The 22,377-nt window shown below is 47.0% G+C and overlaps 1 protein-coding gene across 1 annotated transcript in view; it reads right to left on the bottom strand.

The window, feature by feature from the left end:
- Positions 1-4,718: 4,718 nt before the first annotated feature.
- Positions 4,719-22,377, bottom strand: part of DPP9 (dipeptidyl peptidase 9) — a 51,245-nt gene continuing 33,586 nt past the window's right edge. The window contains 7 exon segments of the mRNA XM_087703339.1: positions 4,719-6,326; positions 8,499-8,610; positions 10,634-10,776; positions 12,453-12,605; positions 15,845-15,991; positions 18,281-18,426; positions 19,753-19,888. Coding sequence (XP_087559465.1) covers positions 6,234-6,326; positions 8,499-8,610; positions 10,634-10,776; positions 12,453-12,605; positions 15,845-15,991; positions 18,281-18,426; positions 19,753-19,888 — 930 coding nt within the window. The 3' untranslated portion in view covers positions 4,719-6,233.

Below are 22,377 nucleotides of genomic sequence, written 5' to 3'. Positions count from 1 at the left end.
TGTCTTTTTATAATTCGCTTTGTCTTGTATTTTAAATTCTTTTAATATCTTTTAATATTTTTTAAATTGTTTTTATGTAAGCTGCCCGGAGTCCTTCAGGATTGGGCGGCATACAAATCCATTAAAACCTTAAAACCTTAAATCTTAAGTAGTTCAGAGAACCGATTGTTGGAAGAAATCTCCTTTTGTTTTTTTATCCCACTTCACAGGGCTAATCCTGTAAAGAAGGCAGGAAGGAAACATTCTGGTGTTGTTTCTAGCCTAATCTTTGTTGCCCTGCTTACAGAAACTGCCTCTCCGGTTAACCCTTATGACATTGTAACAGCTAAGGCGAAGCGCCCATCGACCTGAGTGACGTTGAGTTGGCCATGCCCACATGGTCACATGACCACCGAGCCCCACCTACCCAGATGGTCATTAGGGCAGAGAACCGGTTGTTAAATTATTTGAATCCCACCACTGTGGAGCACCCACAACTTCTAGAGGCAGGTAGTTCCACTGGTTAATTGTTCTCGTAGGAAGTTTCTCCTCAATTCCAGGTTGTTTCTCTCTCCTTAGTTAGTTTCCATCCGTTGTTTCTTGTCTTCACTTCGGGTGCTTTGCAGAATCTTCTCGGTGGCATCCCTTCAAATACCGGAAGACTGCTATCCTGTCCCCCCCCTAGTTCTCGACGTCCGACATTTGAGCCCGATTATTTCCATGGCTAAGCGAGACAGCGGCTAAGTGAGTTTTGTTCCATTTTCCGACCTGTCTCGCCACCGGTGTTAAGTGTGTTAGTGCAGCCGTTAAGCGAGGTAACAGGGTTCTTAAATGAGTCTGCCTTTCCCCATTGACTTCGCGGGTTGGATGGTCGCAAAATGGGATCACGTGACCCCGGGACACTGCAACCGTCATAAATACGAGCCAGTAGCCAAGGGTCTGGATTTTGATCATGCGATACACGGGGACTCTGCAAGGGTTGTGTGAAAACTATCATGTCACCTTTTTTTCAGGGCTGTTGTTAACTTCAGTTATTAAATGTGTCTTTGTGAGTCGAAGACCAGCTTAGCAACGGAAATGTGATAATATGGTGGTAAAAAAAGAGCTGAGGTGGCACAGTGGTTAGATTGCAGTACTGCAGGCTACTTCAAGCTGACTGCTAGCTGCAGTTCGGCAGTTCGAATCTCACCAGGCTCGAAGTTGACTTAGCCTTCCATCCTTCCGAGGTGGGTAAAATGAGGACCCGGATTGTTAGGGGCAAGAGGCCGACTCTGTAAACCGCTTAGAGGGGGCTGTAAAAGTGCTATGAAGCGGTATATAAATCTAAGTGCTATTGCAAATAAGTCAAGGTGCCAGCATTCCAAATAGCATTCTTGAACAAATCAAACTCCAAGGCTGTTAGTTCCTCAAAAGTTGAAATTTATTTAAGGAGCCATGTTGGCACATCTGAGAAAACCCGAATCTGAAAGCTTCCCGGTTTCCCCCACTCAGTTGAAAGTTCAAGATCTTGCCCTCAACAAGTCCATCACATGGTCCAATCTTCCACTGCCACGCTGGCAGCTTCACCCATCCAGTTCCGGTTAGGTGCAGAGATGCAAAGACAAAGGATGACCTTGGCTTTCTGGAAAGAATGTTGTTATGGCTACATCTCATCTAACTCCGTACAATCCCCCCCTCCCATTTTCCCGCAATAGAAAATGCATAATTAGAATAATAGAAAGTGTGGCAGGCCAAAGACCCAAAAGAAATATGACTGCGGACTGCGGACACAAGGACTATCTGTAGTTTGGAAAACTTTAATCTAGAGCAGCGATGTCAAACTTCATTTCTTTTGAGGGCCGCATCAGGGTTGTGTTTGACCTCGGGGTGGGGAACGGGGGCAGATTGACTTCACTCACGTTGATAGCCCGAGCGCTCTGGCAGCAAAAATGGGCTCCCGAACACCATTTTTGGCTGTGACTCCTACAGCCCTCTGCCACTGAAAACAGAGCTCGGGAGTGTCGCGTGGCGCTCCTATGGGCTCCGTCTTTGGCTACGACGGCCTCCTGCAACCCTCTGCCAGTGAAAACAACCCTCGGCCCTCCCGAGCTCCGTTTTTTCTGGCAGAGGCACCGCAGGCCAGTCCTTCGCTGTTTCCAGGCCGGCCCCGCGGGGCAGATCTATATACCCTGCAGGCCGGATTTGGCCCCCGGGCCTTGAGTTTGACACTCCTGATCTAGAGTATTTCAGGCGGGGCACCACCCCAGTTCAGCACTGAGGAGTGAAAGACCCCCACTTCAAACCGCATTCCCACATGCATCTGATTTCTTGCATCCAGCGAAACGGCAAACTCTTTGCAAGCTGCAGACGAAGCGAGTTTACCTCAAAGCTTGCGAGGCCTGCTTTGTGAAGTTACCACAAAGCTTTGCCGGATGGGGTTAAAGGTGTCAGGTCTACAGAATCACACAAGGCCGAAAAACTAAGCAGGATGTCCTTTTTTAAAAAAAAAAGAAGAAAGAATCAGGTGCCAGAAATGACTGGTATTCAGAAGCAGCCATTTTGTGACAGCAAAATTGTGAGCGACAATCAAAACTACAAACTGGCTTTAAAGGACCGGATTCATCGCCTAAGAAGTTCTTAGCTCATGTTGGATTTCCTTTGTGGAGAAGTTGAGGTCCTGCACATTTTTTCTTTTTGCTTCTTTTGTTTTTTACACCTCAACCACTTTGTCACAGTGACGAAATTTGCATTTCACAGGACTCAAGTCCTTTCGAAATAACTACCCTGATCAGGGCGTTGGCTCTCCAGCTCAGAAGCCATCGAATTCCTGACGACCTCCCTAGAAAAGCAAAATATTTTAATCGGGCTCCCATCTTGGGTTTTATGGATTTCTGCAGGCCAGTTCTGGGTTCAACCTAAGCATGCTTTACCTATTCTTCAGTAGGGGGTGAAAGCACAGTGGTATCCAACCGTGACAACTTCAAGACTTGTGGACTTCAACTCCCAGAATTTCCACTCCCAGAACTCCCAGAAGACTTGTGGACTTCAACTCCCAGAATTTCAACTCCTAGAACTTCCACACGACTTGTGGACTTCAACTCCTAGAATCTCGGAACGTCAACTCCCAGAAGACTTGTGGACTTCAATTCCCAGAATCTCGAAACTTCAACTCCCAAAAGACTTGTGGACTTCAACTCCCAGAATTTCCACTCCCAGAAGACCTGTGGACTTCAACTCCCAGAAGACCTGTGGACTTCAACTCCCAGAACTTCAACTCCCAGAAGACTTGTGGACTTCAACTCCCAGAATCCCAGAACTTCAACTCTCAGAGCTCCCACAAGACTTGTGGACTTCAACTCCCAGAATCCCAAAACTTCAACTCTCAGAGCTCCCACAACACTTGTGGACTTCAACTCCTAGAATCTCGGAACTTCAACTCCCACAAAACTCGTGGACGTCAACTCCCAGAATTTCAACTCCTTACAAAACTTGTGGACTTCAATTCCCAGAATTCTGGAAGTCCACAAGTCTTGAAGTTGCCAAGGTTGGGGACCCCTGTGCTAGAAAGATCTACAGGCTTCTAGGGAAAGGAGGGGAAAGAGAGAGAGAAAAACATGAATAGGGAAAATACATAGTCCTCGACTTATGACCGTAATTGAGCCGTGAAGTGGATCACTGAGGATGTAAAAGTCACTAAGTGCATTAAATGCTGCTTCCTGGCAGAAAACACGTTGCAAATTGTGCTCATGTGAACAGATGGTACAATGTGTGTGAGATGCCAACCATCCAACATGCAATCACGTGACTGCGGGAAGGAGGGGGGAGGGGCAATGTCTGTTCAAATCCAGGTTGTAAATAGCCTCGGGGAGGGTGGTTGTAACTTCAAACAGTCACTAAGTGACTGGTTGTTAAGTGGAACACTCCCTGTAGAGTCATTAAAGCAGCTAATGAAATCATCTGGTTTCCAAATGGAAAGAAGTCTTTTGAGTGTTTGAAGTTGCAATGGTACTTATGAACCAGCGGTGGGTTTCACATTTTGTTCCCATTGGTTCGTCCTACGCCCGCCTGCTCAATTCACACGTGTGCCCAATTTGTGGGCGCACATGGCATTTCTGCGCTTGCGCCTCAAAAACGTGCCTAAATAGGATGGCATAGAGCCGAGGTGGATGAGGTGCCCACTCGTGGTTTCCGCTATCGGTTCGGGCAACCTGGCTGAATATCACCTCTGCTTATGACAATTTCTCACACTTATGACAGTTGCAGCATCCCCCTGGTCCCAGGAACAAAATTTGGAAGCTTGGCCACTGGTTCGCATTTATGACGGTTGCACGTTATCCCCTTTTACAACCTTCTGACAAGCCAAGTCAATGGGGGAGACAGATTCACTGAACAACCATTTACTAATTTAACAGCTGCAGGGATTCACTTAACAAGGCAAGAAAAGTTGTAAGATGGGGCAAGTCTCCCTTAACAAATGTCTCCCTTAGCGACCCAAATTCTGGGCTCAATTGTGGTCCTAAGTAAGTCACAGAGGTATAGGTAGTCCTATACCCGTAGTGGGTGTTTTTTTTTCATTCCTGCAATCCCAGGAAGTCAGACTAGGAAAAACAAAATCGGCTCCCAAACCCTTCGGGGCCCATATCCTCATTTATTTATTCATTTTCCCCCAAGAGGTGATTCCACCAAATTTAAAAGACAAAATAAGAAAGAGACAGGTTTTAAAAACAAAACACCACACACCAGGCAGAAAGCAAACCATGTGCCTCGTTCCAATAGTTTAATGAGTCACTACATCTTACCACTCATAATTATAAAAGAATAAGAATCCATAAAAATATTTTCTTTTCATAATACGCACTTAAAGATACTGGGGAGGGGGGAGTTGGGGTTTTCTTTTTTTGTTTTGGGTGTGTGTGTGTGGTTCGAATTTCCTTTGACTTTTTCTCGTTTCGTGGACAGGTCGGATGTTTCCTTCTTGCTTTCCATTTCACCCCACCCAGGGGGAAGCAGGAGCCGACGGTCAGGCCAGGAGTGCGGGCGGCGGCGGCGGGAGAGGGGAGACAGGAGCAAGCCGGCTGAAAGTTTCTCCAAAAGGGGCGACGCGTGAGACAACCCCCCCCCCCCGCTTCTTCTTCCCGGATCTCCTCCGGAATTGCTGTTTATGCTGAGTGGGGAGACGGAGGGCAGAGTGCTACCGCAAAGAGAACAAACAAGCAACATCCGTCGGGAGTGGAGGGGAGGGAGGAGAGAGACCAAAAAAATTACAGTCGCTGACCGGCAGAGAACTGAAGCCATGCCTTAACTTTACCGGGGCCCCTCCCTCAATGGCAAGATGTGGAGACAGGACAGGAGGGAGATTAGGACGTAACCAGAAAAAAAAAAAAAGTGGGGGGGAGGAAAGGGAGAGAAAAAGACTTCCATAAATAATCTCACAAGGCTAAAGAAAAGCTAATTTTGTTAAAAAGAAAAAAGAAAAAGAAATAAAATAAAATCCCAAACCAAACTCAGCCACCATTATGCCTGGTTTCCGGATAGGTAAACAAGGGTGGCTCGCACCTTTCAAACATGCTGGGGAAGGGGGTGGGGGAGAGAAGGGTGAGTTGGGGGGAGATCCAAGACAGCAGCACCACATGCTTATAAATAGAGCCCCCTTACAATCCCCCTCCCTGAGTCCCCGTTCCAGTCAATTTCCCTCTTTCCCTCTCAGTTTCCTCTGCCTTCCTCTTTTTTGTCCTTGCGCTCTGAGCCCATCTAAAGTCAGGAAAAGGGTCTCGTCCAGCATCCGAGGCAGGGGAGTGGGGGGAGCCAAGCCAGCAACAAGGTGGAAGATGGGGGGGGGGGGGAGGGGGACAGGGAGACACACACAGAACTCTAGCAGGTAGACAGACAGACAGTCGAAGAGGCGAGGTGGGATGGGGGGTGGGGGAACTGCCCGTCTTTTATTTCCAGCACAAAGAAAGTAGCAGCAAATACTTGGGGAGGGGGATATGGGTTTGGGGGGGGGGAGTGTTAGGTGGGACAGAATAAGAAAAAGCCCTAAGAGAGGCTGGAAAAAACAAAAGTTAGAGTTGCGCCATCTGGAAAGCAGGAGGGCCTCCCTGGGGCCCAGCGCAAGGAGAGGTGTGCCCCCCTCCCCCCGAGGCGGGTTTTTGTGCTCTGCGTTCGAAGGCTGCCCGTGGCTGAAAAGAAGCAGCGGGAGCAGAGCGCGGGAACCATGTAGGCGTCCACGGCAGAAGTGGGGGGGGGAGCAGGAGGGGGAGGGCCCATCCGCCCTCTCAGAGGTATTCTTGAAGAAAGTGCAGCAGCGTGATTTCGTAGTGCTCCCCGGACTCAGGGCAACGAATACTGTGTCGTTCGTTTGGATAGATCTGCGGGACGAAGAAAGGGAAGAGAACGGGGTTAAGAGTCTTGCCTTTCAGAACAGCCTTTCAGGGGGGCGGGGATTCCCCTTGGACCTAACTGTAAGGATGGGGGAACTACTAAGCAGGGGTGGGATTCAGCCGGTTTGGGCGAACCGGATGTTAATTTTAATCTGGTTCGCCGAACCGGTAGTTGCAAGGACTGGCTGGCCATGCCCACCTTGCCCCTCCACTCCCAGGAGTCTCCATGCGGCCTCTTTTGGATGCCAGTTAAATGCCGGGCCTGCATGGAGGCTCTGGAAGGGCAAAAAATGGGCCTCCCGAAAGTCCGGAAACGGGCCTGGAGTCCAGCGGAGGCCATTTTTGCCTCCCGGAGGCTTGAAGACAGCTTCCAGAGCCTAGGGAGGGGGAAAAAACAGGCCTATCGGAAGTACCGGAAGTACAGAAACTGATTCATTTCCAGCCTCCGGGGGGCCTATGGAATCTGGGGGAGGCCGTTTTCGCCCCCCCCCCCCAGAGGCTCAAGGAAAGTCTCCGAAGGCTTAGGAGGGCAAAAACACCCCCCCCCCGCTATGGTGAAGGAAGCGAAGCCGATTAGGCGATTCCCCCATGGCCACGCCCATCCATCAACTGGGCAGAGAACCAGTTGCTAACATTTTTCAATCCCTCCCCTGCTTCTAAGGCCACAGTGAGAAATCCCTACCCTCTGTTCTGTCCTCATCACCTCAGCCCCTTTAATCCATCTATCTAGCACAGGTTGCCCCATGCTGGAACTGATCTCTTCTCCAGCCGCTGGGATCCTAAAATCTCCTTGCCTGGGATAGCTCTTAACAATAGCACTTAAGAGTTATATACCACTTCACAGTGCTTTACAGCCCTCTCTAAGCAGGTTTACAGAGTCAGCCAATGCCCTCCAACAATCTGGGTCCTCATTTTACCGGCCTCAGAAGGACAGAAGGCTGAGTCAACCTCGAGCCGGTCAGGATCGAACTCCTGGCAGTCGGCAGAATTCACGTGCAATACTGCATTCTGCGATGCGCATGGACTTCGACTCCAGAGTAAGTTCCGGAGGTAAGGAGATGCAGACCAATGGTGGATAGATCAGAGGTATAATGGCACAGAGCTGTGGTGGCGCAGTGGTTAGGATGCAGTATTGAAGGTTGACTCTGCTCACTGCCAGCAGTTCAATCCTGATTGGCTCAAGGTTGACTCAGCCTTCCATCCTTCCGAGGTGGGTAAAATGAGGACCCAGATTGTTGGGGGCAATAGGCTGACTCTGTAAAACCGCTTAGAGAAGACGGGAAAGCAGTATGAAGCAGTATATAAGTCTAATTGGTATTGTTATTGCTATTGTTACCCTATCTATTGCTCTATCAGTCTATCGATCTAGCTACCTACCTATCGTCTACCTACAATCAATATCTCTCCCTCCCTCTCCACAATGGTTAGAATGCAGCATTGCAGGTTGACTCTGCCAACTGCCAGCAGTTCAATCCTGACGGGCTCAAGGTTGACAGCCCTTCCATCCTCCCGAGGTCAGTAAAATGAGGAACCAAGTTGTTGGGTGCAGGAGGCTGACTCTGTAAGCCGCTTAGAGAGGGGCTGTAAAGCACTGTGAAGCGGTATATAAGTCCAAGTGCTCTTGCTAATGCATTGGTCCAAAAAAGGCATCTTCTCCATTTTAAGGCTGGAACAGGATCTATTCATGCCTCCACAGTCCTTTTTAAACCTTAATGTTTGGCTGATCGATGCAAAAGAGCTGCGTCCGTTTTGGTAACTGTCCTTCCCACTCATGAATTTTACAAAGTTTTCTTTAGCAAGATTTATTCAGGGGAATGTGAAAGTTCCAGCCCGTAAACAGGGAGTACAAAGGACCCTGCAGTCGTTGATGTACTCGTCCTTCTCCCCCACTCCCTCCTCCTTTCTGCAAACTCCACCCCCTTCTAGCACTGATGATGTTACCTAATGAAGTCTGCAACAAAACAACCCAGCTCAGAGAACACCAAGGATTCCACAGTCCTCCTCCTTTCCACAAACCCCACTCCCCTCTGGCACTGATGATGTTACCTAGTCAGGTCATGAAACGTCTACTGGCAGGGACCTGCACCTTACCAACTGCAATGGTCCTCTGTTCCCAGCAGGTGGGACGGTGCCCTCCTCATTTCCAGCTCTCTCACCTACCTGTAGCTGATACGGTTTCCCAGCCCGGATTAGTTGGGAGATCAAGAAACTGGTGTGGAAAAAGTGCACGTTTTCATCCAGAAACCCATGGAGGATCAGCAAGCGGTTGGGCCTAGGAGGTAGAGTGGAAAAATGATCCAGGATAAGTGTCAACCGTCCCTACTTGGTCAGTTAGGAAAGAAAGACTCCTGGTCCAGAAGTAGACAAAAAAATTTACTTTACTAAAGCCAAATTGGTTAAAGAAGCAGCAAAGCTGGATCTGAGATTTTCACATGCAAATTAACATTTTGTATCTTTTTCCACAGCCACCTGCCTGGTTATCAGTCAATGTACAAAAATTCCTTTGGTGTCTTCTTGAGTCCCCCGGGATGGGATGGTTTGGTTTCGATTCCTCTTGGTTCCCTCCGGGCATCCCTACCCCACTGCTAAAATTCCTGTTACTAATGTTAAGGCTATTGGATGACTCTGTAATAATTAATGAAATGCCATTTAGGTGGTTGTGTTTTTTAACTATGGATTATTCTAGGCAAAAGGACTTTAAAACAATTTCAGTTAAATGAGAACTATGATATGTTGAAAGTTAAGACTCATCAAGAACTTAAATATTCGATATGAATGTAAGTAATGACTCTGGAAGAGATGCACGAAAGCTAATTGTAACCAACTGACACACTTTCTACAAGATGTAATGTAAGATGATGATTTGTGTGTGTGTTGTTTGTTTAGTAAAAATTAAAAAAAATGTTTAAAAAAAATCAAATAAAATAAAAAAGATATATTTTGAAAGTGTTCATTTTCACGCTAAGCCATAATATGGGTTTATTTGCTTTTGGCTTGGTGCAAATTTCCCAAATCCGACCACCTTTGTCTTTTATAAACAGGTCAGTTAAAATCCACCTTTTTGAGGGAATGGGCAGGATAAACATTTAATAAATCAAATCAACGAATTAACACCGGAAGCAAAGCGTGGGTTTGACCTTTGGTGCAATTCTGCAGGCTTTGTGAATCTAGTCCGATGTAATCAAAGTCAGGCAAGGGGTTAATTTCAGGTTCGGTGGGTTGTCTGAATAGACAGGTTCAATGCCCCCCAAACCAGAATTCTACCACCTTTCTTGCCACAGATCTTAAGTGGATCTGGCTTCCCCAGTAACTTAAAATTAACCAGTGGAACAGCTTACCACCAGAAGGGGTGGGTGCTTCATCACTGGAGGTTTTTAGGAAGAGACTGGACAGCCTAAAATGGGATAAGGGTCTCTTGCTTGAGCAGGGGGATGGACCAGAAGACCTCCAAGCTCTGGTTGATTTAGACATGTATATCAGACAAGGAGGCCTCTATCTTAATAATGGAGAGAGTTATTTTGCATGCATTCAAACTGCTCGGTGGGCTGGAGCTGAAGCAAGCAACGGGAGCTCACTCCATCCAGCAGCGCTCGGGTCTCAAACCCAGGCTGTCAGCTTTCCAATTTGACTAGTTCAGGGTCTTTAACCGCTGAGCCATCACGGCCCACTACGGCCGTGAAAACTCTTTGTTATTCAGACTTTGCTTGTTGGAAGGTGGCAAAAGGGGGTGACGTGACCTCGAGACACTGCAACCGTCAGGAATACGAGTCAGTTGCCAAACATCTGCATTTTGATCACGTGACCGTGAGGACGAGGCAACGGTCCAAAGTGTGAAAAACGGTCCAAAGTCCCTTTCTTCAGCGCTGTTGTAACTTTGAATCCGAGGTGGGTTCCTACTGGTAATGGTATGCCGGCCTGGGTCGCAGAACCGACAGCAAACCCAGGCTGGCCGCGCCCCCAAACCGGTTCCCCTGTTGCCACCATCCCCATCTTTTTTGGGGGGGAGTTCCGCGCATGCGCAGAACAATTTCCATTGAACTGCGCACGAGCGAACCGGCAGTAACAGTAGAACCCACCCCTGCTCTGAACGCTCACTTAATGACCTGTTGTAAGTCGAGGACTACTTGCACGAACCACCCAGACGAGCTACCGCTACTGCTGCTTAACCTCGCGGTTTGGATAACCTCGCGTGACTTATCCTTCTCAATGTGAAGATGTGAATTTTGTGTGTGTGTGGGGCTCATCCTTGTACCGCTTCCTCAATGCCCTCCCATTGGATATCCCATAATACTCACTCGTTAGGGAGTTTCTCAACATGCAGGGCCACTGAGCCCGCTTCGTAGCCTTGCTGGTTGTTCTCCGGGACGTCCATGTACCGCTCCGTGTATCCGGTATCGTAAGCCATCCAGACGGTGACGGGGGCTCCTGCTATGGCGACCTACGGGAGGAGAACAGAAAATGAGAAATCCAGAGCAGAGTCTTCCTGCCTCCAAACAAACAAACACACGCACACAAACACACACACAAACACACACGACCAGCCACCTGCTGCACACATTTGGCCAATAGGAAACCTGTTTGATAAAATTCATCTATGAATTTTATCACAGTAGTTAAGTGAATCTGGCTAGTCGGAAAAATTCAGTGGAACAAAAGCCTTTCCACTGGCAAATTGTTCTCACTGTTAGGAAATTTCTCCTGAGTTCCAGGCTGCTTCTCTCCTTCATGAGTTTCTGTTGTGGCCCAGCAGAAGCCGGTGGAGCTGCCACCAGACTCCGACAGCGAGGGGCCCTATGAATCGGCTCTGGAGGATGTGGAGGACCCTGGACAGGGTTCCGACTCCGAGCAGGACGCAGAGAGGCTGGTTGGCTACCAGGAGGCACCTGAGCCTTGGACCAGTGGGGAGGAGACAAGGGAGAGCGAGCCGGATGCCAGTATTGAGCTGTTCCTGGATGCACGCCATCGAAGAACTAATAGGCGTCAGGAACAGTTGCGCAGTTACAGGAGGTAATTGCACTCAGCTGGTGGTCATTAGGCTCCTCTCCAGACTATAAAAAGACTACTTGTGCACACGCCCCTCTTTGCAGAACTCAACACAGGATCGAATGTCGGAGAACACTGTTAGAAGCTTGGCAGGCTGGATTGCTGCCAAGCCTTATCTATGTTTATTGCTGCCCAAGCTTGTCTGTGCCAGTTTGCTGCCAAGGACCTGTCTGTTAAATAATGCCGTAACTTATCTTTGGCTCAGAGTGTGCTTGGGTGTGAAACGAGGGGGGTCAGAACAAGTTTCCATCCATTGCTTCTTGTCCTGCCTTCTGGTGCTTTGGAGAATAGCTTCGTGGTGGCAGCCTTTCAGATATTGGAAGGCTGCTATCATGTCTCACCTAGTTCTTGTTTTTGGTGAGTTGGCCTTGGCGAGTTCTCCAGCTGCACGCTGGCCATGGTGAGTTGGCTGTGTTCTGAGCTAGGCTTCCCAAGAGCATGAAGCCAACTCCTTTGTCCCCACAAAAACCCCTTTTATTAATTGACTGTGAATTCCACTCATTCACATCTAGCAAAGTCTTTCAAAGGAGGATTTACAGTCACAGAGCTTATCTGGCTTGGAGAGCTGCCAGGCCGAGATCTGCAGAACTTGGCAAGGACTCAGGGGGAATCAGGAACCAATGAAGCCAAGTAATTGTCTCTCCTGCAAACTCCACTCCCCTTTCACTCCTCTTTTATTCCCTCTGGGAGGGGCCATTCATCGTCCACCTGTGGCCTTACTCCCAAGTCGACCCCTGTTCTTTAGCTGCTCCCTTCGTCTGGAAACTCTGCGCATGCGCACACTGGGAACAGGCTCCAGATGTTCTTCTGCCTCACTGATGTCTGACTCCGAAGGCAGCTGATAACTGTCAGACGGCCCTGGCCCCCTCTCTGCCTCCGACACAGAGCCCTCCTCAGAGACTTCCCCAGACTCCAGGACTGGCCCAGGTTCCTCCCCAACCCTCCTCATTCTCCAAATCTGCGGCTAGCTCTGCTATCCGCTGGCAGGCCCCAACAGGCTGTGGCAAGTTATCCCATTCCAAAACCCCTTTTATCTTTTCAGTGGGTCCCAGCCGAGGCAGCGAGGCTCACCTTGAAAACATGGGGCTTGTAAATGAGCCCCACCAGGGAAAGGAAACCTCCGTACGACCAGCCATGGATGGCCACGCGGCTGAGGTCGACGAACCCGTATTTCTCCGCGACGTAATGTAAACCTTCCACTTGATCCTCGATCTCCACCTGGCCCTGAAAGGGGATTCCAGAGAAGGAAAAAAAAAGAATTAACAGAGTTGGAAGGGAACTTAGGAGGTCACCTAGTCCAGCCTCCTGCTCAAAAGCAGGACACCCTATGCAGGTAGTCCTCGACTTACAACTGTTCATTTAGTGACTGTTCAAAGTTACAACGGCACTTTATAAAAAGTGACTTGTAACCGATTTTTTTCACACTTATGTGGCGAGAAAAGCCGTAAAAATGGGACAAACTCACTTAACAAATTTCTGACTTAGCAACCTAAATGTTGGGCTCAGTTGAGGTCGTAAATCGAGGACTGCCTGTACCGAAAGGCACATTACAAGGTAAGGAAAGCGAGTTTGGAATAATTTTTTTATCTATCGTCATCATCGTTTCCCCCATTTCCCAGCAGCCACGGAGCCAAAATCTAGGGAGGTACAGATAGTCCCCGACTTACGACCACAATTGAGTCCAATATTTCTGTTGTTGAGTGAATTTTGCCCCATTTTACGAAAAGGAGGAGGGAAGGGAAAGTAGTCCTGGACATAACAGTTCATTTAGTGACCGTTTGCAGTTACAACGGCACTGAAAAAAATGGACTTGTGACCGTTCCTCACACTTGCGACTGTTGCAGCAGCCCTCTAGTCGGGTGATCAGAATTTGAATGCTTGGCAACTGGCTCGTAGATATGACAGCCACAAAGTCTCAGGGTCACGTGATCTGCTTTTGCAACCTTCTGACGAGCCAAGTCAATGGAGAAACCGGGTTCACTTTACAACCATGTTGCTAACTTAACAACTGCGGCGATTCACTTAACAGCCGGGGCGAGAAAAGGTTGTAAATTGGAGCAAAATTCACTTAACAGCCATCTCACTCCGCGACAGAAATGTTGGGCTCCATTGCGGTCGTAAAGCCGAGGACTGCCTGTAGCTCAGTGGTAGAAGGAAGCAGAGAATGGTGGCTAAGAGCATAGGAAAGGCAACGGAGAATGGAAAAACAGGTACTATGCAAAAAGAGAGAAAATGTAGCAATAGCAATAGCAGTTAGACTTATATACCGCTTCATAGGGCTTTCAGCCCTCTCTAAGCGGTTTACAGAGTCAGCATATTGCCCCCAACAACAATCCGGGTCCTCATTTTACCCACCTCGGAAGGATGGAAGGCTGAGTCAACCCTGAGCCGGTGAGATTTGAACAGCCGAACTGCAGCTAGCAGTCAGCTGAAGTGGCCTGCAGTGCTGCACTCTAACCACTGCGCCACCTCGGCTCCTTATTTCTAAATTTCCCCAGCCCAGCAGGTTCTTCCCACCCATGAGGGTTTTGGGGTGCAGCTGGCAAAATGAGGAAGACTAGAAACTTGCTTCTATTTATTCATTTGTTAAGTTTATGTGCTGAATAGCTCACCGTGGGGCAACGCTAGGCGGCTCACAATAATAAAAAGGAAGAAAATGAAAAGAGCGTAAACAGTACAGGAGTAAAACACACGCAGTCTACGACCTACAACAGTTTCATTCAGTGACCGTTCAAAGTTACAACAGAAGGGAAAAAAGGGACTTATGGCAATTTTTCACACCACCTTTGTAGTGTGATCAAATCATTGATCATGATCATTGTCTTTTAATGCCCCCATAATCCCTTGCAGGGTGGAGTCTGGGCCACTGAATGGAGCTGCGTGTTTTCTGGCTGGATGCCCTTCCTGTCACCAATGCAGAGTTATATTCAGCGGATATATTCTCATTGTGTCTAGAGAGAGAAATATCTGCTTCTAGCTGGGATCGAACTCACAGCCTCCTGATTGTGAGGCGAGAGCTTCACCACTCAAAATGATCATGATCGTGCGATCAAAATTCAGACGCTTGACAAATGACTCATACTTATGACCGTTGCTGTGTCCCAAGGTCATGTGACTTCCCCGTTGCAACCTTCTAACAAGCAAAACCAACGGGGAGCCCAGCTTCGCTTAATGAAACTTAGCAACTGCATGGATTCACTTAACAAGTCTGGCAAGAAAGATCGTAAAAAAAAAGGGGGGGGGAACTCACTGAACAAATGTCTCACTTAACGACACAAAGTGCAGGGCTCGATTGCGGTCCTAAGTCGAAGACTACTTGCCATAGGGGGATAAAACAAACAAGGAGAAAGAACGCAACGGGAATAGAATAGAATAGAACAAGGATAAGAAATAGAATAAGAAAGAATAAAATAGAATGAATGCAGAATAGGATGGAATAAAAAATAGAATAGAAAATAAAAGAGATAGCAATAGCAATAGCAATAGCAGTAGACTTATATACCGCTTCATAGGGCTTTCAGCCCTCTCTAAGCGGTTTACAGAGAGTCAGCATATTGCCCCCAACAATCTGGGTCCTCATTTTACCCACCTCGGAAGGATGGAAGGCTGAGTCAACCCTGAGCCGGTGAGATTTGAACCGCTGAACTGCTGATCTAGCAGTAGCCTGCAGTGCTGCATTTAACCACTGCGCCACCTTGGCTCTTAGGATAGGATAGGATAAAAGGATAGGATAGGATAGAATATAGAATTTAGAGAATAGAATAGAACAAGGATAAGAAATAGAATAAGAAAGAATAGTATAGAATGAATGCAGAATAGGATGGAATAAAAAATAGAATAGAAAATAAAAGAGATAGGATAAAAGGATAGGATAGAATATAGAATTTAGAGAATAGAATAGAACAAGGATAAGAAATAGGATAAGAAAGAATAGAATAGAATGAATGCAGAATAGAATGGAATAAAAAATAGAATAGAAAATAAAAGAGATAGGATAAAAGAGATAGGATAGAATATAGAATTTAGAGAATAGAATAGAACAAGGATAAGAAATAGAATAAGAAAGAATAGAATAGAATGAATGCAGAATAGGATGGAATAAAAAATAGAATAGAAAATAAAAGAGATAGGATAAAAGGATAGGATAGAATATAGAATTTAGAGAATAGAATAGAACAGAATATAATTCATTATTGGCCAAGTGTGATTGGACACACAAGGAATTTGTCTTTGGTGCAGATGCTCTCAGTGTGTACATAAGGAGAATAAAATATATTCATCAAGAATAAAAAGATACAATACTTAGTGATAGTCAAGTCAATGAGTGATATTATTAATATTAAGTGATAGTCAATAAGGTAACATAATATTCACCAATATAATATAACAAGATCATATTTTACCCTGCCCAAATAGCAAAGCGGGGGCCAGACCCACAAGACGGAGTGAAGGAGAACGCTTACCATCTGATTCTTAAGAGCTCCCTCGAACTTAAGGCCTCTCTGGCATGAACCTCGCCCGTCTATTACCACCACGGCGTAGCCGAGGGACGCCAGCGTGTTCAGCCGCAGGTACTTGATCCCTTTGAAGGAATTATTCACTAGTTGGACCTAGGAGACGAGCAGAGGAAAAGGGAGGGGGAGGAGAAGGCACCCATCAGTAACGGAACCGGCTCTTTGGGGGAATCCAACTTCCTATACAATCTGGATTTTGAAAGTGTTGCCGAGGGAGCCCCAAAATCCTCCCCCCAAAAAAGTTTTATTTATTTTTTATTCTCTTACATACAATCATAGGTATACATTCACATAGTTGTTATTCTTCTTTACATTCATTCTTATACACTTGTTATTCCATTTAAAAGGTTCTAATATACAGTTTGGGTTGCTTTATTTACCATCCCTTCCGCCTGTTGTAACACCACCTTATTTTCCCTTTCTTTTCTCCCTCCCTTCTCTCCTTCCTTCCTTTCTCCTCTCCTTCTCCTTCCTTCTTATCTCTCCCTTACTTCTCTCTTCCTCTCCACCTTCCTACCCCTCTCTCCTTCTCTTTTCCATCTTCCTCTCCTCACCTCTATCTTCCTTCCCCCTCCTCTTCCTCTCGTTCTCTCCTCCTCTCTCCCTTTTTCTTTTTCTGTTGTTATAAGGGTCTCTTTCAAATCTCAGTATATGTTTTCTAGGGATGGTACTTCCGCAAACCCAAATATATCTCAAAATCAAAGCCACCAAGTCCTGGCTGTTCCAGCAGGCTGGGGGGAGCTGAGAAGCATCTACCTCCATAGAAATTGTGAATGTTGGTTTTGTTTTTAATATGTTGTCTTTGTCTCGTTCCCCCCTTTCCCTTGTCTTTTGTGAGCCGCCCGGAGTCCTCCAGGAGTGGGCGGCATACAAATAAATAAATAAATAAATAAATAAATAAATAAATACATTTCTTATTCCCTTACTTTCGCTAATCTATCCTAACTATGTTTCCCCACCCTTTTATATCTCACTCTTGAATATATACTTGTATATTTAGTACTTTTTTTCTGTTTTCCCCCTTCCCCCCCCCCACTCCCCTTTATCATTTAATAGTGTATTGTCTGGGTTCTGTATCTTCCCTTACTTTCTTTTCTAGATTCCTTTCTTTAGCCAGTCAAAGAATCTTCCCCATGACTTGAAGGACACCAATTCCTCTTTATCCCCAAAGTGCTTTTTTTTTTTTTAAAGAGGCAACTGTGGACTTTCTGTTGTTTTTTTTTGGAAGAGGTTTCGCTTCTCCTCGAAGAAGCTTCTTCAGCTCTGGCTGGATGGAGGGGAATGAAAGGATATTCCTTGCAGACAGCTGGTCATTTGCATTCTTTGAGAGCAGGCCCACGGGCCACAGGCGACCCAGGACGTGGTCAGATCCAGCCCGCAGGGTCATCCTGGAAAATGTAAGGGGCCGTCTCACGTCGCTTTGGCCCCATCTACCCCAATGCAAAAGGGAAACATGACAGCCGTTTGGGGAGTGGCATCAAGCTGGCCATGCCCCCAGTTGGCCACACCGTTAGTGACATCAAGCTGGCCACGCCTGTTAGGTAAGCTCCCCGTTGGGAGGGCGAGTGCGTTCAGAGAAGCGTTGTGAGAGTGGTGTTGGAGAACACACAAACCAGCATACAGAGACACTGCAGTTTAAATAGGTTTTTTACTTTCGTGGAAATAGAGGTATCAGAGTCCATCAAACAGTCCAAGTCATACACGGATAAGTCAGTCAGTCATCAATGTCTTTCAGTTAAAGGATAATCCAAATAACATAGTCCATAATCATACAAACAGTCTGGTACTCAAAGTTTGCTAGCAGTTGCAAAACTTACAATAGCTCACGGCACTTTCTAACAGCCAGCTTCCAAATACTCAGATCAGATCAGCATCTAACAGTGATTCTGGCTCCCTCTTATGGCCGATTGAGGAAACAGCAACCAATCACATTTACAGCATGATTTAAAGAAACAGGTATAGCATTGTTATATGATTTAAGTATTGCTAACCCAACCATTAGATTACATTCCTAACAACGCCCACGCAGTCCCAGCCCCAACCCCCTGAGGACAACCACAGCCCTGATGCGGCCCTCAATGAAATTGAGTTTGATGCCCCTGTTTTAAAGAGTCCTTGAGGCCACCTGGAGGGTTATTTTTCCCCTAACTTGGGTCAACCTCCAAGTGGCCTCAATGACCCTCTAAATTAAAGGATGCAAATGACCAGCTGTCTGCAAGGAGTATAAATCCTTCCATTTCCCCACCCTTCAGTCAGAGCTGAAGAAGCTTCTTGGATGAGGAGTGAAATGTCTTCAAAAAAAACCCCCCAGAAAGTCCAGTTTCCTCTTGCAAAAAAACATTTTTGGGGGCCACCATGAGCCGCATGACTGAGAATCTCGCTTACCTGAGGCCCCCCGTAGACAAAGAGCACCGTGGGATGCTTCTTCCCAGGTTGGAGGTCGTGTGGCTTGTACACCATCCCATAAAGCTCAACATCCGACTGGGTGCGGAAATGAAAGATTTCGGGGGGGATGTAATCCGCAGGACAGCCTGAAAGACACGGGAAGCAGAGTCGGGAGAAGAGTCACACCGGGTCATCCTCACGCAGTGCCACCTTCTCATGAATGAAGATGACCTGGTCATACAACGTTTCTGTTGTGGCCTAGTGCCACCAGCCCCTCCAGCAGCCAAATCAGAGGAGGAGGAGGAGGAGGAGGAGGTAGCTGCGGCATGGGAGTTGGATCAGCATCAAGGCAACCTGAGAGCTCCGAGGGGGAAGAGGGAGTGGAGCTGTCAGAGAGAGAGAGAGGGGCAGAGGCGGAGCCTGGGCCGTCCATCAGCCCTCAGATGGAGAGTCAACAGCCCCCAGGTCTGGAGGTGGCTGATGAGGAAGAAGAGGAACAGCTGGGTCCAGTGCTTGATGCACAGAAGGCAGAGGAGAGGAGAACAGTGGAAATCTATGGGCTGGTCCTTGGGACAGAAGCCCCACCCTAGCTCCAGGGATAAAAGGCAGGGGGAGTGCGTGGCACGACAAAACCGCGGTCCACTAAAGCGCGCCCGATTAAAGCGCGTACCTGACGTCATCAGCAGCGCGACAAATACGACCGCAGAGAAAAAAGGGTGCTTTAAAAAGCGCTTTTAAAGCAAGCCGATTCACGTAAAGGTAAGGGTTAGGTTTAGGGTTAGGGTTAGGTTAAGGGTTAGGGTTAGGTTTAGGGTTACGTTAAGCGTTAGGGTTAGGTTTAGGGTTAGCTTAAGGGTTAGCGTTAGGTTTAGTGTTAGGTTAAGGGTTAGGTTTAGAGTTAGGTTAAGGGTTAGGGTTAGGTTTAGGGTTAGGTTTGGGGGGGTTAGGGTAAGGTTTTCGCGTTAATTTTAACTTTACCGCTCACAGCGTGATGTTTTCGTCGCGCTGTGATGACGTCAGGTACGCGCTTTCGTCGAGCGCGCTTTAGTCTACCGCGGTTTTGTGGTGGAACCGGGGGAGTGTGTGTGTGAGAGAGACGGGGGGTGGAAGGGAGAGAAAAAGAAAGAAAGGGAATGAGAAAGAGAGAAAGGGAGCAACAGAGAAAAAAAAGGGAGGGGGGGTATGCAGTTTTTATGTGGTGAATTTTTAAAGCCACCTGGTGTACCGATGTGTGAGCTGGGAAGCAATATACATCTTTATATTAATTTAATTTAATACATTAATTAAATGTCCACCCAAGTAGAAAGTGTGGGGCAGAACCGGCCAATCCCAAATTCCCCCCCAGTTCCATAGAGAAGCTGACTCATGCCTTATTGCTAAGACTGCAAAGCAAGGCTTGGCCACCTCTGTGTAAACACCCAACCTCGGTGCCCTGTGGCTGCATTGAGATGCCGGGCCCAAATTTTACTCACTGGCTGCTTCCATCATGCTGGCCCAAAACTTTGGCTGCTTGTGAAGAGGGTCTTCGTCTGAGCCGCTGAGCTTGTAAACGTGCACACAGGGAGGGGTCCTGACGCTACTGTAGTGACTGATGAACATATCGAAGTTCTGTGAATGAATGAATGAATGAATAAATAAATAAATAAATACAAAATTATGCATATGCCCACGTATAATACAACACAATACAATACAATAGCAGAGTTGGAAGAGACCTTGGAGGTCTTCTAGTCCAACCCCCTGCCTAGGCAGGAAACTCTATACCGTTTCAGACAAATGGCTCTCCAACATCTTCTTAAAGACTTCCAGTGTTGGGACATTCACAACTTCTGAAGGCAACTTCTGTTCCACTGATTAATTGTTCTAACTGTCAGGAAATTCATCCTCAGTTCTAAGTTGCTTCTCTCCTTGATTAGTTTCCACCCATTGCTTCTTATAGAGAAACAACACAGTAGTTTGGATGTATATATATACATGGCGAGAGAAATGAATCTCGACAGTTTGCCAGACAGTAGTTTTGCTAGAAATACTTCAAAACCTCCTCCCAGAGGGGAGTAACAGAAACAGACCACAAAGTGTATGTATGAGGTCTCTTAACAATGAGAGCTCTAAGCACATAATGCTTATAAGCAGAATCCTGAATAACGGGAAGTGAGCCTCCTGTGATCTTCTCCACTGTCCTCACCACTCTCTGTAGAGACTTTCTATCTAAGGAAGATGAAGAAGAAACGATAAAGATTAGAGCACCCAGGCTTGGCGACTTTTAAGACTTGTGGACTTCAACTCCACAAGAAGAGCAACAAAGATGATTAGGAGACCCGCGGATAAAACATAAAGAACAGTTGCTGGAACTGGTTATGTCTAGTTTGATGAAAAGAAAGACTAGGGGGTGACATGATAGCAGTCTTCCAATATCTCAGGAGCTGCCACAGAGAAGAGGGAGTCAAACTATTCTCCAAAGCATCTGAGGGTAGAACAAGAAGCAATTACAAGAAAATGCTTCAACACTGGAAGTTTTAAAGAAGAGATTAGATAACCATTTGTCTGAATTGGTGTAGGGTTTCCTGCCTAAGCAGGACTAGAAGACCTCCAAGGTTCCTTCCAATCCTGTTATTCAATTCTATTCTAGAATATTATTGTGCAGCCCAGCCTTTGCCTTCTAAGTACTTCATAGGCTGGTGGTAAATCAGCACTCTTGTTGACTGCTGAGGGACATTTTTCCCAGGCTCCAATCACTACTCTGGCTGTTTTTGTGCCTGCTCGCCCAACAATCTTAGTAGCTACAAAATTGAATATGTCTCCTTGTTCACTGCAATGTGAGATTATCAATGACTTTGGGTCTCCCCGTCTCATTGCAAGAACATAAGTGAGCAAGCAAGATCTAAAAACCCACACACAACAGGAACTATAAACACTGCACACACAGAACAGCTCACACTTTGCTAGAGAGAAGTTCCCTGAAGATGGGCTCCAGCCCGAGTCCGAAAGATCAGAAGGTCCTGCCGATGACTGACCCGGATTGGAGCCTGCAACATTATCCTGGGACATGTACCATATTTTTCCGTGTATAAGACACTACTTTTTCTTTAAAATATTTACTTGAAAATGGAGGTGTGCCTTATACACTGAGAGGAGAAAGTGTGGCCCATCCCCGTCCTCCAGTTCTAACACTCATGCCGACCGGCCTCTACCTTATGTGCAGCTCTATCATTCCTCTCTATTGTAGTTGTTTCCTATATGACATTGCCACTCTAGGTTTCATCTCTATTGTTCCTGGGATGCATTTCCTGTTCTTGTATTGCTCTCTCTCTAATAAGATGGCTTCTGCAGCGTGATGGCTTGCAGCGTGCTTATTTACTTGCTCTACATGAAACATGGGGGTGTTCTATACATGGGAGCATCTTATAGACGGAAAAATACGGTATATTCATTCACCTTCATTCAAGTAAGAAAGTCCAGTTGCCTTTTTAAAAAGGACCTTTGGGACAACCGGAAGCTGGATGACTGAGAACCTCCTTAGACATCTACCAGGGTGTTGGGGGTTTCATTTTAACCCGGATGGACTGGTTGCAAACGGTTTCTGTGGTCTGCCGGCGGCTTGGCAGCAGATTCGGACAGGAGGAGGTTGGGGAGGAAGATGGGCCAGTCCTGGAGTCTGGGAAAGGCTCGGATGAGGGCTCTGCGTCGGAGGCAGAGAGGGGGCCAGGGCCATCCGACAGTTATCAGCTGCCTTCGGAGTCAGACATCAGTGAGGCAGAATAACAGCTGGAGCCTGTTCCCAGTGTGCGCATGAGCAGAGGTGTCAGAAGGGAAGAACAATTAAGACAAAAAGGGCGACTCGGGAGTAAGGCTTGGAGATGATTGGCCCCTCCCATGAGACATAAAAGAGGAGCAAACAGAGGTGAACCTTTGCTGGAAGCAATTAGTTCGTCTAGTCGGTTCAAGCTCTGAGAACCTCTATTTGACTCTGTGCTACGTTTGGCCCTTGCGAAACTAATTGGCACTTAGGTCTCTGGCAGCGTTTCAAGGGAGATAAAGGCGGGTGCTTATCAACATTCCCCGGAAAGACTGTCAACTTGAGCAGACATCTGTCGGAA

Source organism: Thamnophis sirtalis, unplaced genomic scaffold (genome assembly GCF_051295495.1).
Source record: "Thamnophis sirtalis isolate CommonGarterSnake01/CBP01778 unplaced genomic scaffold, rThaSir2_p1.2 scaffold_1, whole genome shotgun sequence".
NCBI lineage: Eukaryota > Metazoa > Chordata > Lepidosauria > Squamata > Natricidae > Thamnophis > Thamnophis sirtalis.
The sequence above is the reverse complement of the archived record's forward strand: the minus strand, read 5'-3'. Positions and strand labels throughout refer to the sequence as shown.